Here is an 18610-nt window from a genome sequence, read left to right as displayed (position 1 = left end):
CTCAGTCAGAAATGGTATTATAGTGCTTTAAATGTTTGGTGCAGATGTGGGCTATGAGTCTGCCCACCCACTGGGCTCATCACTGAAGGCCTTTCAGAACCAGTGTTGACCCAAGACATTTTTCTGTCCATGGAAGAGGACATGGTGATGCCTCCTGTCCATACAGAAGGAGACTGGCCTCAGAGAAGAAACTTAATTCAGCACTGCTGATGATGGTACAGCATCTTCCACCTCGACTAAGGCTTAGGGGATGCAGAGCTACCCACATCTCTGCCCTCCAACACCTTGCTGCTGCTCCCTGTCCCTCAGCATCTGTGGCCAAAGGTGGCTGCCTCACCCTGCCCAATGGTAGGACCACCCTGTCTTGCTCTGGGCACTTTTGCTTTTAGAACAGAAGTGGGGGACCCTTTTCACATTTTCACATTCCATTTTGAGTAATCTTCTAGGGCAGGGCATGAATCAAGGCTGGGGGGGAGGATGCCCCTATTTTCATTGGAGAAACGTTGGGAGGTATGGGCTGCTGAGGGGTGTAACTCGGTGTCAGGGACCATGCTGAGGAGGGCTGAACTGAGGTAGGAATGATGGGAGCCCCCTCCCTGCTCCTGATCAGGATCCTGAATCTTCCCAGGAGCAGGAGGACAGTATAGATTTGGAACAGTGGTTTGCAGAGGGACATAGTTCAGAAGGCAGAAGCTGGGAAATACTGGATGGGGAACACTAGGAGAAGCAGCGCTGAGAGAGAGAGGGTTACCAGACTCACTGTCGCTGGAAGGCATTCATCTGCTCTCCCCAAGGTCAAGGAGAGCAGTTAAGGTGGCAGCACAGAAAGCACAGTGGTTGCGAGATCAGGTTGCAAGGTGCGGAAGTGGGTGACTAGGGAGGAAGTGGGTGGAACCCTTAACTGGGACAGGGATTCTTTGCTCTCTCTCTGTGACCATTAAAATTTCTAACTGGTAAAAGACTCCTTTCGCTTTGTTTTGCTTAGCTATGGTCAAGGTGGGGGAGGAAGCCAAGTCACTGAAGCCTGACACTCAGGAGGGTGTATGGCCTGGGAAGAATCATGACGACTAGACAGAGATGCATGGGAGTGGGTACATTTGGCCCCCAGGCCTGAGGTTCCCCATCTCTGCTTCAGAGGTTCAGCTGCCTGGGACCCATGACAGAGTCTTCTCAGTAGTGGTGCCAAGGTTGTGAAGCTCCTTCCTTTGAGAAGCCTAGCTGACTCTTTCTTCACTTGCCTGAAAGTTATTTTCCCCTCCTGCTGTTGTGGTTTGTTTTGCTGAAGCTCCTAAATCTTTTAGTTTTCCGTCACCAGTGTTATTTAATTGTGTATTGAGGGCCTCGTTGCAGAAAGGGGAGTGGGTTTATAATTTATAATTAAATATATAGAACACACCCCAACTATTAAGCAGAGAGGACCCCCTATTTTGATCCCAGACTCTAAAAGAAACACAACCCCTAATTTGTCCCTATTTTGCTGGGGATGGGAAAAAAAAATTCTTAGTGGGGAGACAGTTTTCCGAAAAATGTCCAGTGTAGTTGTTGGGTTTCTTCAGTCCCCACTGCTGGCTCTCCAGATTTGAAATCTCCCAAGTTCGCTAGAGGCCTTCTGACCTTAGTGCGCATGCATGTGGATGCAAGTGCATGAGTAGTACAGCGCCATGTAGTGTGCATGCTGCAGCTGGCGAGATTTTCTACATACAGTAATCAACCATGGAACTTGACTATTGTGGAGTAAATTAATGCAACACGCAGGAGGGAGATAAGAGCTTTGAGCTACGTACTTGGTGTCAAATGCGGCGTAGATTCCCAGTACACAAGACCAATGATCTGATACATGCATGTGTATATTCCATACAGGGGGGTTTTCTTCATCCTTTGACATGAATGGAGGCAGCTCTTACACCTGTAGTAATACTGTTACTGTGAAGTTTATGATCTACATGCCACAAAAGACCACATTCCAATGCACATGTCCCATTCAGTAGTGAGAAACCACGGCCTATCACAATGGGAATGAACCTGTGCAAGCCTTGGGCTCGTGTACACTGCCCCTCTTCTCTGCCCCAAAGGAATTTTCAGTAAAAAAAATGACTAGCTGTAGGTTACTGCCACATTGGGACTCTAAACTGTGATTAATCCCAACTATGGATATCAAAAGAAGGCATCTTCAATTCAAGCTGGGATGCTTCGAACAAACCACGGTTTGCTGGGTTCGGCTGACATGACAAGCCATGGTTTATAAGAAAGTGGAAGCCATCCTTCTGAGCTCCTTTGTGGCTGTGCTGGAGGAGAGGAGTGGGCAAGCGCATGAGCCATTGGCTGAAATAACCATTGAGAATGGACATTTTCCTGGGGTGCATCATGTTGTGGTGAGGTATCATGGGGCTCCCTCCTGTCGACTTGGGTCTCTATTTATTCTTTATTCCTAATCCTTTTTACTAACAAGAGCATATAAATAAACACAATGAAATACAGCTGGAAAACCTCATCTGGTAGCACTTTATAATAAATGGACATGAATTAATACTAAATTACAATGAATTTTCTATGAAATTACATATTACATTCATGCCATATCAGTATCCAAAAAACGGGAGCTTTCCTGCCCACTGATATTCCAATACATTCCCAAGGAATTATCATCGATTCAACCCTTAATGTAAAGCGATTGATCAAACCTCTCAACTCCTCTAAGAGCCAAAAGAAGGGGCAAGTTGAAAAACTGTGCTTCGTGAGGGAAGAATCAAATAAAGCTTTAATGGGTAATCAAAACATTAAAATTGGGGGTGGGGGCATTGTTTTGTCTCGGAAGTTTGTGGTTTGTTCGGCTGACACATTGAGGAAAGGTGTGTGGACCATTTGCAAGGGTTTGCATATGGCAGGGCAGATTGTGCCTTGCTAGGAAGGAAGACGAACCCCTAACTTTGGAACAGTGAGCTTCATTGCAATGACAGCATAGGAAAAAAACAACCCCATAACAGATTGCTAGGATAACACAGATTATAAATAAGATTATTGGGGTTCTACATCTCTGTTGAAACAGCAGCTCCCTCCTCCCAGGAAAAATACATTCATTTCAGGGACATTTGACCACCAGATAATCCAGAGGTCCACAAACTGTTGTTCACAAGCTGACAATCCAAATTTTTTTTGTACACTGGAGACATTTTCCTGAGCACAATGTACAAAACAAAATAATAAGTTAAGTGACGATAGGGGCAATGATAACTTAGGAGCTTTCTCTTGGAGCCCTCTTCCATTTAGTACTGGGAAGTGAATGGAAAGACTGAGTGTAAAAGTTAATTTTCGATTCTGAGAAATTCGCCCCTCCTAGGTTATCATTTTCAACGTGGCTTCAAATGACCATAAAAAACTCAACACATTGGAGAGCTTGTTGGGTGCAGGCTCCAAGCACCTGGTGGGGCATTTGCTACCTTTTGATAATGTGGGGAAATGGAGGACCACAAAACCAAGGCGTAGAAAGAACTGGGCTGGCATCAAGGGCTGGCATAACTGGACAAAAGTCTACAGCCTCACAGCCAATCCTGGGAGCTTCCTGGCCATGTGAAGTTTTCCTCCTTGCTTATGTTTATTCATTTGCCATCTCCAAGTGCTGAATGGAGTGAGGAGGACCAGTAAAATCTACAGCTTTCCATGGGAGGTGGTGCAGCTTGGGCCCAAAGAGAAAAAAGCAAGCATATGGGCAAGGGTAGCTGTGGCAAGGAGCACGGACACCCACTCTGGCAGGGGGCCTGTTGAAATAACATTGCCCAAGGGCTCCCCCAAACCTGGACCCAACACTGACCAGTACCCTACGTGGTTGGAGTCAACGTACAGTTCTTTAGTAGCCATCCTGAGATTTCTGGCCTTTCTGATTGGTCTAGGTTGCAGGGGGACTCCAACTCCCATCAGCCACAACCAGCATGGCCAACGGCCAGGAATTATGGGAGCTGTAGCCTGAAGCAACATTGGCTTCCCCCTGGTTGAGGTTGATTTGCATTGGTGCCTGCAGAAGTCACGTTGCACATGCTGTTCCATTAAGCATTCTGATTATTTCTGCCCAATGCTGCATTAGAAGTTACAGTGCATGCATTTGCCAGGGAGAAAGTCTCACCGAGCTAAGTATGTGGGGCTTACTTCTGAGAAAGGATTTAGCATTGGCGGTGCAGGATATTGGGTATGCACTGGATGTACACTGACATTTCCTCCTTTCCTGGAGAAACCAGCCTGTGTTCCACCCTTGCCTCCTTTTGACCTCACTGCCGATGAGTGTGATGGAGCGCTCTGACCCAGGACTGGTGCAACAGTACTGCATGCACGAATCTCAAAATGCAAAGCCTCCTTGGCTACGAGTCGCACACTCCCCCCCTGAACTGCATGTTCAAATGTCATGCTCATTGAATGATCAGACGCACCATCTTCTGGTTTGGGAGTGTCTACGCTCCCTAGGAGGAAAGTGCAATCTGCTGTATGTCTCTCTATGGCAGAAGTATCACAGGGGCTGGCTCCATGCGCAAATTTCTTTGCTGGCCTTAGGACTGCGCCTGCTATTGGAGGAGCTTGCATGCATGTATGCATGCGCTTTGCATGTGTTTAGGCTGAAGTGGGCATGTGCTGCTTGATGGCGAACTCCACCAGATTTAGGCAAACTTAACAGCTGCATTTCTAGGAACGCTTGTTGGAATTAAAAGCGGCTGTTTATTGACTTATGGGCCACACTCATGAGTTTTAAGCGGCAAGAAAAAACAGCTTCAGAGACCAACAAGGCATTCTTATGGTTAGTGCTTATATCAACATGGAAGCTGCTTTAAAGCTCTGCCACCACAAGGTGAGCTGTTCATGCATGGTGGATCCCCTCTTCGCCTGGGTGCCAAATGGCTTTTAAAAAAAAGATTACTGCAGCAGGATGGAAAACACAGGACAATCCACGTTTGTGAGCTACTGTGTGCCTCGTGTGGAGAGATTTAAAGAAAAGTCTGCCCAAAGGCAGTGAGTGATGGTGGTCAATGGGGGGCAGCTATTTTTCATCTTATCCTGATCCTGAATGTATAAAACGCATCCAGTTGGGTGTTGTGCCTGGGAGACCTTTTCATTTGGAGGTTCTGGAGGTGGTAGAGACACAGGTGGTCAAAGGTGACAGGTGACGAGTTCTAGGGAAATGAGATTGTGAAAGGGGCATTTATCTCACCATCTGGAGAGCAGTTCCACTAAGCTCCAGAAAATCTCTTCTTTGCTCAGAAACCTGTGAATTCTCCAAGCCACTTTTTGCTTGGCCTGTGAACCTGTAAACGTTTGGAAATCTGAGCCTGCTCATATTCAACCAATGCAAAAAGCCGTAATAGTTACATCTCAATTTATGATCCTCTAAACAATTAACATAATTATTCAGGGGCATTCTCTTTTTTTTAGGGGGGGGGTTGTTGACTTTGCATCCTGTAAGCAGGGAATCAAACCAGGCATGTTACTATTATGACATTTCCATTCAGAGGGCTAAAACCTTTCATCTCCCCTACCCAAATGGTTCAGATGGCAGTGTGGTATCCATTTCTCAAATTAACCACAATGTGGCTCTCTCCACATGCCTTGGGATCTGGCCCACTGAAATCCTGAAGACTTGATATCCATTTCTTCAGAACTAACCAGAAATCTACCTGGGTCCAGCATTAAACTCTCGCTCAACGTCCAGTCGTGTGGTTGTTGGTTTTTTGCAAATTTGCAAACTTGTTTTTTTTCTACATCAAGATATTTATAATCATTACAGTCTTTTAGTTTCTTTTTGTAAAAACCATCAATCTCTTCTCTCTCTCTCTCTTTGCATCTATAAATCTCTCATAAAAGCCGTGAAAATGAAAACAGACTTGCCTCTCAATTGCATGTCACCAAAAGGCTTTGCATTAGAACATCCATAAAACATTCAGTCGTACAGAAAACAGCTTACCCTAAAAACACTTTTTGTTGTTATTATCAAAAACAAAGGGGAAAAAAGAAGAAATGAACTGGCCACAATATGTGCCTTGTAAACGTGTCTCCTTCACTTAAATAATCACTTTGCACATTCGGCAGGTCTCTTAAATGTGCATCATTCGTGCCTGCTCCTGCAACTGAAAGCAGGTGAGCCGGACTCGGGGTAAGGGCATTGTCGTTGAATGATCTCTTTAAAGGGGTGCAGGGCTTGTACGTGAAAGTTCAGGCTCTCTTGTCAGGCCAATGATTTAGGCAAGCAGCCAGGTTTCTCAGGAGGCATATGCTTCACCACTGACCAGGGTCCTTTACTCAAGCGAGTCACTGTGCTCCAAGCCAAGGTCGCTAACATTTGTTGTCTGGAGTTCCTCGGTCTCCTCCTCCAGCTCCTCCTCCTCCTCTTCCTCCTCCTCCTCCTCTTCCATCTCGTCGTCCTCCTCATCTTCTGTCCCGTCAAGTGAGTCATCGTGAGCCGCTGCCATCATGGCCTGCTGCATAGCAATGGTGGCGTTATCAGAGGAGAGGGATTGCAGGTTGTCCATGTTTATAGAGCCTAGAATGAAAAAGCAAACAGCTGATATGGCGCACGGGCAAGAGCTCTGCTTATGGTACCACCACCGGGGCAGTGCATTAAATTAACCTCACTGAATTGTTTGAGGATAAAATTGAGGCGAACTGTTGCCCGTGCTGAAGGAAATTGGCTTTCTTCAGTCCTGTTATGGGCACCTAGTTATTGGGGGAGGAAATAAAGGGGGAAAAAATTATTCCCCCCCCCCAGGTCCAGGAGCGGCGGCAAGATTGCGTACAACCTCGCCGCCGCTCCCAGAGCTTGAAGGGCTAGGGGCGGGGAAGCCTGAGCTTCCCCCGACCCCAGCCCCCAGAACAGGCAGCTATCCGCAAGCCTTCGGAGCCCAGCGGGAACTCCTGCCGTGCTCAGAAGGCTTGCGTATGGCTGTCTGAAGCCCGGCGAGCGCAGCGGGAGTTGGCACAGCGCTCGCCAGGCTGCAGGCTGCTGTCTGCAAGCCTTCAGAGCACTCTTTTGCGCACTTTTTGTGCGCAGCAAACGCCTGCATTCGCTCCATAGGACGCACACACATTTCCCTTTCATTTTTGGAGGGGAAAAAGTGCGTCCTATAGAGAGAAAAATACGGTATTTCTATACTGCCATATAATAAAATATCAGCGTTAAAACATAAAACACCATTTGAAAAATGCATATACAGTAGCACCTCGGCTTACGTTACCCTTGGGTAACATAAACTTCAGGTTGCAAAAGTGGCAAACCTGGAAGTGTTTTGCCATGTGTGCAGGCTCAGAAGCGCTCTACCGCGCCACGTGCATGTGCAGAAGCGGTCTGCTGCTGCGCGCACATGCACAGAAGCAGTCCTTCCTGTTGCGGAAACCTCAGGATCCAACCAGAGCTCTGGGATGGATCCTGTCCGCAACTGGAGGTAGCACTGTAATCAAAATAAAAAATCAACAGCTGCATAAGAAGGTCTTCAAGAGACTCCAGAATGTCAAAAGTGAGGACACCTGCCAAATCTCTGCTGGAAGAGTGTTCCACCAGCATGGGACTGGTGACTCTTGGTTTCTAGTTGAGGTAAATTGGGCCTCTGTAACTCAGGGGATAACTTACAGTGCTCCTCTGGGTGATCTTAGTGATTAAGCTGGAACATATGATCTCAGGCAGTTCTTAAGGTATCCTGGACCCAAGTTGTTCAGGGCTTTGAATATCAACACAAGAACCTTGGGTCTGGCCTGGTACTATACAGGCAGCCAAGTAAAGCTGTCTCATGCTGTCATCTGTTGGCATTCTGCACTAGCTGGAGCTTCCAGACCAGACCCAAGGGCAGCCCCACGTAAAGCGCATAGCAGCCATGCCCTGTACATGGACTTGGGGCAGGGCAGGGGCTCTGTTCATCTTAACACCCAAGAGGCTTTGTAGAGAAGGGGGTGGTCTTTCAGATATTTGGGATCTAAGTTGTTTAGAGCTTTCAACGCTAGCTTCAAATTATCGGAACAGCAGGAAATGAAGCGCTGGCAAAGAGAAAAAGTGCAAAATCAGACTCAAAAAAGTCAGAGACAGAGAAACCTTATATAATATATCTAAGTAGTTCACCTTTGAAATGGCCAGAATCAACAGCAGGCATAGGCAACCTCAGCCTTCCAGATGTTTTGGGACTACAATTCCCATCATCCCTGGCCACTGGTCCTGTTAGCTAGGGATCACGGGAGTTGTAGTCCCAAAACATCTGGAGGGCCGAGGTTGCCTATGCCTGGTCAAATCAAAAAGCCAACTGAGGGTTGCAGCCATACATCAAATTCTTACCATCAGGGTTGGTACCGGGGTTGCCTCCTTGTTGCTGCAGTACTCCAGCCGCAATGGAGTTGGGCCAAAATCTCTGCGTAGGCCGGTGCTGGGATTTGATCTTCTTGGCTTTAGGAGCAGGATCTGGGTTGCTTGCATCAAGCATGGGCTGCAGGATACGTCGCCGGGCATTGATAAACCTTCCCGCAAGAAGGGAAAAAACCAGAATGAATGGATGCATTTATTTACGTATTTGGACTATCTGCATGTTAAGTGGCATGACTGTGTTTCGGTCCTCACATTGTTTTGAGAAGTGTGAGTTAGGTAGCTTCTCATTAAAGTGCAAATAAAATCGAATTTCTCCCTCCTCCTAGTGTCGTGCATGTGTGTTGCCAGAAACTGATTATTTAAGCCTTCTCAGCCCATCTCAATGCAATTAAGGCCTGATCCTCATGTTTATTTTTGACGTGGAAAAATTCCCATTACAAGTAAGGCTGCCCATCTGGTCATTTTTTACCACCTACGTGAGATTAAAAAACTTTGGTGCATGTACATATAAACATATCTGGGATCTAGCTTCACTTCTGCATAAAGACATTTTCTTGTTATTTTGGCTTGGACTTCTTTTCAGAATGTGCCCTCATGTGGCGAGATCTGGAATTTAGCAAACCCTGAAAACCTGCATAAAAGTATATAATATAAACAAATGCCTTGCATTAAGGGATGTGCCTTGCAAAAAGGCATACATTAGGAAGAAATGTGTACCAAAACTTGCGTTAGGAGAAATGTGCAAGGTTTTTTGTTTGTTTGTTTTTTTAAGAAAATATTTGCAGACTGATGCAGAAATGGGCAAACAACTTAAGACAGGAAAACTGAAAGCACTGAAATTGACAGATACTTTTGTCAGTGCAGTTTATTTCTAGGCGTTCACCATATTTTTCGCTCTATAAGATGCACCAGACCATAAGACGCACCTAGTTTTTGGAGGAGGAAAACAAGAAAAAAAATATTCTGAATCCCAGAAGCCAGAACATCAAGAGGGATTGCTGCAGGGCAAAAGCAGCGATCCCTCTTGCTGTCCTGGCTTCTGGGATAGCTGCGCAGCCTGCATTCGCTCCAGAAGACGCCACACACATTTCCCCTTACTTCATAGGAGGGAAAAAGTGAGTCTTATAGAGCAAAAAATACGGTATTTGCTGGAAGAGGGTTCCTCACTGATTCTCTCCTTCAAATGTCCTCCTGCCTCACATAAGCATACTAGTCAAAAGGGGAAAAGAAACATAGGGTTGGAAACCTCAAATGTGCTTCATCACACATAGTTCTGCCTGAAAGTTCCCCAGGACCATGTGGGCGAATCTTGACAAAGAATGTCTTAACTACAGAAGGACCAGAGGTGACTGTCAAGGCAGGATGGACGTCTCCCTGCTCAAAAAATGATGGGTAGCCTTGTCCATTTCAGACCCAGGTTTTAATTTTTCTAAAAAACATGAAACCTCCTTCAGCCCAAACTTCCTCTACAGGCCTATAGCCACAGGGGAGGAGGCGGGGAATAATTGAGGAACTTCCAGAGCCTCTGCACAGGGAACCTAAAGTGTTTATAAACATGTTAATAAAATCATTTACAAAAAATTGCAAACCCAAACAAGCCTAATACAGTAATACCTCCACGAACGTCCGCCTCGTCCAGTGTCCATTCCCGCGAACGTCCGTGGCAAACCCGGAAGTACCGGAACAGGTTACTTCCAGGTTTGCCGCTTGCGCAGAAGCGCTAAATCATGTTTTGCGCATGCACAGAAGCGCAAACCGCTCGGTGCGCGTGCACAGACGCGGTGCTTTGCCCTGCGTCCTTTTCGGCTAGTGGCCGGGGCTCCAGAACGGATCCCAGTCGCAAAACAAAATATGACTGTACTTAACCATTGTCCTGGTGACTTTGTATTCATTGCCTGGAACCCTGGGGAAATATCATTTTCTCACAGTAACAATTCTATCTATTGGATAGAATACTGGCTGCATAGTTTTCCATATCTCCCCACAAGTCAAAGGGTTAGAGCAAGGACAGCCAACACAGTGTCCTCCAGATATTATTGGACTACATTTCCCATAATCCATTCTCACTAGTCAAGCTGGCTGGGGCTGATGGGAGTTCCAGCATCTGGAAGGCGCCATATTGGCTATCTCTGGGCAAGAGGCTTACTTTTTTATATTAAAAAAGGAAAGGAAACTGGAAGCCTGGAATATCCCTGAGAGCCCAGAACTTTCTACAGCTATGGCCCTGCTCTGCTTTGACCTGCGAACCACAACAACACCTTGAGACAAGAGGATAAGACTGTAGGTCAGAGAATGGCATCTTTGGTGAAGAAACTGTCCTTTCCAAAGAGGAGGTCGATAATTCACTCACCAGTTGTTGACTTGCAAAAGCGTGAGGTTAGTCTGTGCTGCTATCTGCCTTTTCTCGTCCTCTGTCGGGTAAGGGTGCTGAAAAAGAAGAGAGAGAGAGAGATAACGGTATTGTTGCACCACATGCCACTGCAGGGATTATCCAGAGCTCGTCCTCTCTGAGGAAATCTGAACTGCCGCGGATGTGTGCACTTCTGAAAGCTCAGCTCACACAGCTTGTTTTCAGAATGGGTCTCCCACTCACTGTCCTTGTGGCATTGTTTCAAGCGGAAGCGCTCCTTGTCCTGCAAACCGGGACGTTCTGCATGCAAAGCATGAGCTCCATCAGGGAGCCATGATCCTTCCACTACCTTAGGGATGAGGAGCACCAGATATTGCTGGACTCAGCTCCCAACTGCCCCATCCAGCATCACCAATGGTCAACAGAAATGGGAGTTGGAAGGGCCACAGATTTCCCATCCTTGCCCTGGGCAATGTGGCCTGTGTGCCAATACGGGCATCCTGGGAACTGTAGCATTTGGGGAAGCAGGGAGGGATAGCCAGATGCACTCTTCAGTGCCATGGGGCCACGCAGAGAGAAGCAGCTCCCATCACTGCACAAATTAGGCCAAGTATGGGGATCTGGAGAGATCAAGGCCTGAGAGAAGACCCTTGCTTTTTGCCTTAGTTCACCATGGATTTAATGTATTTCTTCTACATTCAACATGAATATGGCTTTGACTGGCCTTATGTTTTGAAAGATGCTCCGCTGACTGATATTTCATGTTAACTGAGTTATTTTCTGTTTTGCTCTTAGCCACTTTGGGTTTCTCTTGGGAAGAAAAAGCAGGAGATAATCAGTGAAGGAAAAAGAAAGGTTATTTATGTATGCCACTACTGAGGCCCGTGTTTTGTTATCCCAAAAAAGGAAAACCAGCGAGGTCCCAACTAAAGAAGAATGGCAACTTAAGCTGATGGAATATGTGCAGCTTGTAGACTTAACACATAGAATAAGAAGAACATAGGTTTAGAGAAGATTGGAAAACGTTTATTGAATATATGGGGGGGAATTGTTTACACTTGAAAACATTGGCAGCATTAAGATAAATTCAACAGTGTAAATAAGTTTTGATGGATGCAATAATGGCTTAGTTTTTGTAAAATATGCAGGGATTTATGATATGCAAAATGAACCATGGAAAGAGAAGAGGGGAAGTCATTGATATTTTAAGGATGTTTAAATGAGTATTTTAAATTGCAAAGCAGAAAATTTAATAAAAATTATATACAACAACAACAACAAAGAAATGAAATGTCCCAGCTTCAAGTCTCATCTCAACCATGGATCCACAGCAGAAGCAGCCAATATGATGCCCCTGAGATGTTGCTGGGCTCCAACTCCTATCAGCCTCAGCCAATGGTCAGGGATGATGGGAAATGTTGTCCAACAACATCTGGAGGATGCCATGTTCCCTATCTCTGTCGCAGCATTCCTCGGAGCATACATGGATGGTGGAGCTGGATTGGGCCCACTTGTGTCTGCTGGACCCACCCTGTCCCCACACTTGCATCAATTTCTGAAATAGCCAAGTGGGGATGCTGTTTCTCAAAGGCTCTGCAACCCCATGCCTTTGGAGAAGGACCACAGCTCAAGGCTAGGGCATCTGCCTTGCATGCTGAAGGTCCCAGGTTCAATCCCCAGCATCTCCAGGTGGGGATGGGAGAGGCCCTGTCTGAAACTGTGCTGGAGGGATGAGCGGTCATAGGATAAGGTTTGTGTGTCCACAGGCTCTTTCGGACATTACACTGGAAATGATTAGAGGGTGGGCCAGCTAGCACACTCCGACTGCCTCTCCACATGCATTCAGGATAATGTTTGCACAATGCTTATCTCTGAGCTTCAGGCTCTCATCTGCAATATGTGGAATTAGTATTACTATCTTAGAGGGTTGTTTCAAAGGGATTATCGCAAGGATAAGGATTATTCATGGACAATAAGGCTGTCAATGGCAACTGGTCGCAATGGCTATATATTACCTCCCATATCAAAGGCAGCATGGTTCTGAATACTAGTTGCCTGGGGAACAAGAGTGGGAGAGGCCCATTGCCCTCATGTCCTGCTTGGGGGCTTCCCATAGCAGCTCACTGTGGGAAAGAGGATGTTGGACTCAATGGGACCTTGGTAGGATCCAGCTGTCAGGCTCTTCTAATGTCCTTAAAGGTAAAGGGACCCCTGACCATTAGGTCCAGTCGTGGCCGACTCTGGGGTTGCGGCACTCATCTCGCTTTATTGACCAAGGGAGCCGGCGTACAGCTTCCGGGTCATGTGGCCAGCATGACTAAGAGCAGCGCACGGAAACACCGTTCACCTTCCCGCTGGAGCGGTACCTATTTATCTACTTGAACTTTGATGTGCTTTCGAACTGCTAGGTTGGCAGGAGCAGGGACTGAGCAACGGGAGCTCACCCCATTGTGGGGATTCGAACCGCCGACCTTCTGATCGGCAAGTCCTGGCTCAGTGGTTTAACCCACAGCGCCACCCGCGTCCCTCTTATATCTTTACGAGTTAAGTATATGAAATACTTTGGATGCTCCAGAAATTCTGTGTCTGTAAATGGGGATGGGGAAATCCGACAATTTTCTGTTTCTCCCCGTTTTCCAGTCTTAAACTCACCCCTTCACATTTCCACATCAGTTCCCAATTTTATAAAAAATCGAAAGTCCTCATGAAAATTCGCTAGTATTTTACTGCAAATTTCTCCTAACACACACACACACACACACACACACACACACACACACACGTATGTACGTACGTACGTACATATGCAATTTTGCAGTCACATTAATTTCTGCAAATTAATTTCCCCTAACATAGTATGTGTTTGTAACTTATTTTCACAAATACATGTATTTTTACACATACTTTATGCCAGTATATTAATTCTGTGCACTTTTTGGGGTTGCAAAATTCAGAGAATGTCAAAGGATGGCTGTGTTTTGATTCTTGTATTGTTTTGAAAGCTGCAAATCAGTTAAAAGTGAACTGAATCAAATTTCTCCTCCATCCTTACATATAAATGCCAGGTACTTTTTCAGATTTTTCAAATGTTTCTCTTTAAACAGGTTTGTTCTACTGTTTGGGCAGCAGAGGGCAGCAGCAACTTAGCTTAGTGATGGCAGATGAACCATTAATTCCAATTTTGCTTGCTGCATAGCAAGCAGAACCTTGATTTACGGCTTATCACCACAAAAGCTTCTGAATCACAACAGATTTTGGTTTTTGCTGCCATTCATGTTGCTCAGTTTTAAGCACTATGAGTGTAAAACACACAGTGCTATTCTAATTGTGTTTCTGTGACCATGTTCAAAAAGTCAAGTTGATGGTACTAGTTGCTACATAGTCTAGGCCAGAGGCTATTTACTTTCCATAACACTGGAGAGTAAGTATAGATGGACCCAATGACTCTCAGGCAGTCCCAGTTCTACATGGGGACAGAACTAATTTCATCCCATCCAGATGCAATGCAGATTTTAAAGGCAAAAGTTAAAATAAACAAATATACTTATGAGGAGGTCCAGTGGTTGCAGCGTTGCCTCTGTCCTCTTAACTACATGAAGGTCCCACTATCCAAATGCTCATGATAGAAAATTCAGTTATCCAAATGTGAAGAATTAGTAACCAAACCTCACTATTCACACCACAGATTCAGATATACAAAGAACTGGACCTGCGTGTAGTACTGTAAATGAATAAGCAGCCTTAAATAAGCCTTATTTTTTTGTGTTTTGCTGGTTCACGAAGCTGTTTCACCAGAAACCATGATACTCAACCAAGGTGAGTAGGAGAAAGGGGGAGAGACTGGACAATCGAGAGCATTTCCCCCTTCTTAGTTTGCCTTTTGCAAGGATTCAGGGGGCTTTCCCAGTTTCTTTTTTGTCAATTCAGGGTCGAGATGCCGTGGTCAGGAACGCATTAGAAATCTCCCCATAGGAATCAACAGAAATCATTGACTTGTTATGCAAATGTTCGCCGAGCAAACAATTTCCTGAGGGTGCACCATGTTTGGAGAGCAAGACCAGTGTGCAATGTGCATCTCTCTCTCTCTCTCTCTCTCTCTCTCTCTCCCTCCCCCCCCCAATTCTTCTTTAAAAGACCTATGCTGCCATGTGCTTCTGTCACTTTCCGAGGAAACTGTATGGAAGAATCATGGTTGGCTATACATATAAACAAGGATCAGCCATGATCTTAACCTGCATCCCCCTCTAAGAGCAATGGAACATCATCAAGTCCTGTTGCTCGCAGGGCGACTTGGATTTCAAAGTGCATAGAGATGAGGATCCCTGCGCTGGCTGGATGATGCATATTGGAACTTTTTTTAAAAGAAAAGAAACAGTTAAAAGGATAGAGGTAATTCTGGTACCCTGGGACCACCTCCGTTGGAATCTGCTGGACTGCAGATTCTCAACATGATCTGACCTGATTTGAGTCTGCTTTTGAATCTGAGTTCTGTGAATTCTTCTCCCATCCAACAGGACCAGCGGAGGCTGATACATTAGGGAGAATGGGGCACTGCCCCACCAGCCTAAGTCTGCCACTAGCCAGCTCACTGTGGGATGTAAGAATCAGGTGTAGTCAAACACAGCATGGCCAGAGTAGACATGAAGGTTATCTCATCCTCTAGCCGGAACTTCCTGCTTTCCAGGACTGAGACAAAACTTCCTATGTGTAACTTGAGTTGTGTGTGGCCTCTCCTGAAGTAGAAAGAACCAGAACCACAGGCTGGCGACCAACTTGTCTCTCTTGTCTCTATCTATGCCATCTTAATAACAGCACTACTAAGATGCACCCTTGGCTCCAGGCCAAGAGAAGGAAAGGGGTGCTTTCTCCCATAAGGAGATAGTCACCACATTTAAACTATGTTATAACCTTTTAAGTCTGCCTTCTAGGAACCTTTGTGTGAACAGATGATTACTTGTGAGTAAACGTTTTATGCTTAACAGAAGACTGTGTAGCGTCTTATTTTAGGAGGGATTAAACTGGGAAAATACCAGGAAATAATTACAGAGACTCTAACGAGTCTGAGCAAGCTATCTGCTGTGCGTGTGTTTAGGAAAAGGGGGAATGTTAACTCTGCTGATTTTGTTGAACTTGTAAAGACAATTTGGGATAGGATATCTTAGACAATATATCCTCTTCGCATCCCTAAACATTCCCACACTCACAACTGCCTGCCTTCTTACAACTGACCCAGAGAGTGGCCCAGGCAGTCAGTTCCCTCCTCCTTAGTCTTGCAGAACTTAGCAGGGAGCAGGATGGCATGAAAAACCAGAATTAGTTGGCCCTGCCTGTGTCATTGGCACTGACTCCACCTACTGTTGCCCTCCCTGCTTTCGACCCCACCAGTGCCAGTGGGCACCAGGTGCTACTGCACAAGATGTAGACATCTGTGTTGGAAATGGGTGCATGGCAGGGTTGGCCAACCCTGTGGCCAAGGAGGACATCTGCAGGGCCACAGCTTCGCCACCCCTGGTGTAAGGATTCAGGTATGAATAACCTTCAGCAGCGACACCCCGCTTTTATTCAAAGCCACCTGCCTGGCCTTGGACTTTGCCTTTTTATTTTTTAGCTCAGATGCCATCTTCAGTAAGCGACTCGTACAACACTGGCTTATAAAGAGGCTCTCGTTTAATAAAAGCTGCTCTTGATTTAAAGCCCTCGCGAGGAGCTACAACTTCTAAGCTAAAATCTATAGCAAGTGATATTGGAGCAATTTTGCTTTCCCAAGATGCTTTCCTGATGGGTTATTTCTATCTAAGCAGAGGGGGAAAGTGCTCATTGGACATTTTAAGGCATTGCAGAGAGTGATTTCGAGCTATTGTCATAGTAAACTAAACTCAAGGACTGGAAGCTGAGAACGGAGGAATTTAAGAAATAGTACAAAATGGCCAATGTAGCTTAACAGGAAAAAGTTTACCAAAGAAACAATCTGCTGGTAGCTCCTTAGTTAGGTGTCACTGGGCTGTTGCCCAAAGCGGGGCTCTCTTGCGGCTGTGAAATAATTTTTGATTTGCCTTTACTGTACATTTTTAACCTTTTTTTGTTTTTAAATAAAATGCTTTTGGTGTTGGCTTCTTTTGAGTCATGTTATAAGCAGGATATAAATGTGTCAAATGAAAAAAGAGAAATTAAAATGTATTTGGTATCAGTGCCTTTAGAAGCTTCACCAACTGTGACCTTTCCTGGGAGACACAGGTTTGGACTCAGTTACTCACTAGTTATATCCAGACTGGATGACTTTGCTGTTCTCTACATAAGGCTACCCCTGAAGACTGCGCAGAACTTCAGCTGGTGCAAAATGCAGACCTCATAAAGGTAATGCAGACCTTTAAAGGTAAAGGGACCCCTGACAGTTAAGTCCAGTCGCAGACGACTTTGGGGTTGCGGCGCTTATCTCGCTTTACTGGCCGAGGGAGCCAGTGTACAGCTTCCGGGTCATGTGCCCAGCATGACTAAGCCGCCTCTGGAAACCAGAGCAGCACACGGAAATACCATTTACCTTCCCGCCGGAGCGGTACCTATTTATCTACTTGCACTTTTTGGGTGTGCTTTCGAACTGCTAGGTTGGCAGGAGCTGGGACTGAGTAACGGGAGCTCACCCTGTCGTGGGGATTCGAACCACTGACCTTCTGATTGGCAGGCCCAAGAGGCTCAGTGGTTTAGACCACAGCACTACCCGCGTCCCTTTCTTTTACTTACCGATACTTTGAGCTAAAATACCTATAGCTCCTCCACATCCCCACCCCAAAAGGGAGAAGGTCTGCGAGAGGTTCTCTGTTTGGGATCTCTCCATGATTGAGCGTTTGACCTTGTGCAACTCAGAACCTATTCCGCCTGCCAAATCAATGGAAACTGATTGACAGCCCTGATTTGCCGGCTGTGCAATTTAATTAATTAATGGGAAAGGTGCTTTGAAAACAGAAGGATTTATTGCAAGGGTCCTTCCTGCAGCCTGAAGGAACAAATTGCAGCCCCATCGAGGGGAGAAGAGCAAACCTCTTCCTAGGCAGGACAGCTCTGCTTGCTTCTGTAGAGGCCATGCATGTGCGTGTGGGAATCTAAGAATGCACCCAAGCTCAGAGATATTGCTTAAGTGCCACTGATGTGTCGGGCAACTTCCCTCTCATTCGGCAGCAGCAGGTGTCCCTTGGGATTGGTAGGGTGGGAAGCAAGAGACCCTCATGGCCAATGCCAGGCAGAGCTAACTAAGTCTAGTTTGTCCCCACCCTCCTCCCTTCTGAGTTCTACAAGAGCAACACTCAGGACCCACCTGCACTATATATTTAAAGCAGTACCATACCACAGCCATTGATTCCCCAAGAGAAGCCTGGGAACTGTAGTTTATTAAGTCCACAACTCCCAAAGTGGTTCAATAACCAATCCTTCTCGCCAGGGAACTTTGGGGTCCTGAACGACTGGGTTTCCGAGCACAATTCAAAGTGTTGGCGCTGATCTTTAAAGTTCTAAATGGCCTCGGCCCAGTACAGTGGTTGCTCAGGTTGCGAACATGATCTGTGCGGGATGCGCACGCGCGGGTTGCGATTCAGCGCTTCTGCGCATGCACGACTGCCGAAACCCAGAAGTAACCCGTTCTGGTACTTCTGGGTTTCGACAGTCCACAACCCAAAAAGACGCAACATGAAGCAACCGAGGTATGACTGTATACCTGAAGGAGTGTCTCCACCCCCCTCGTTCAGCCCGGACACTGAGGTCCAGCTCCAAGGACCTTCTGGCGGTTCCCTCCCTGCGAGAAGTGAGGTTACAGGGAACCAGGCAGAGGGCCTTCTTGGTAGTGGTGCCCGCCCTGTGGAATGCCCTCCCATCAGATGCCAAGGAAATAAACAACTATCTGACTTTTAGAAGACATCTGAAGGCAGCCCCGTTTAGGGACGTTTTTAATG

At 46.2% G+C, this 18610-nt stretch overlaps 1 protein-coding gene across 8 annotated transcripts in view; it reads right to left on the bottom strand.

Annotated features, from left to right (window-relative positions):
• Positions 1-2482: 2482 nt before the first annotated feature.
• PKNOX2 (PBX/knotted 1 homeobox 2) overlaps positions 2483-18610 on the bottom strand; it is a 432656-nt gene continuing 416528 nt past the window's right edge. For all 8 annotated transcript variants that reach the window (XM_083588791.1, XM_083588795.1, XM_083588792.1 and 5 more), the window contains 3 exons: positions 10671-10747; positions 8294-8472; positions 2483-6517 (listed from right to left, as the gene is read on the bottom strand). In XM_083588791.1, the coding sequence (XP_083444917.1) occupies positions 6273-6517; positions 8294-8472; positions 10671-10747 (501 nt within the window). In that variant the 3' untranslated portion in view covers positions 2483-6272. The remainder of the gene's footprint in view (positions 6518-8293; positions 8473-10670; positions 10748-18610) is intronic.

Source organism: Podarcis filfolensis (genome assembly GCF_964270895.1).
Source record: "Podarcis filfolensis genome assembly, chromosome: 15".
NCBI lineage: Eukaryota > Metazoa > Chordata > Lepidosauria > Squamata > Lacertidae > Podarcis > Podarcis filfolensis.
This window is presented reverse-complemented; position numbering and strand designations above follow the sequence as displayed.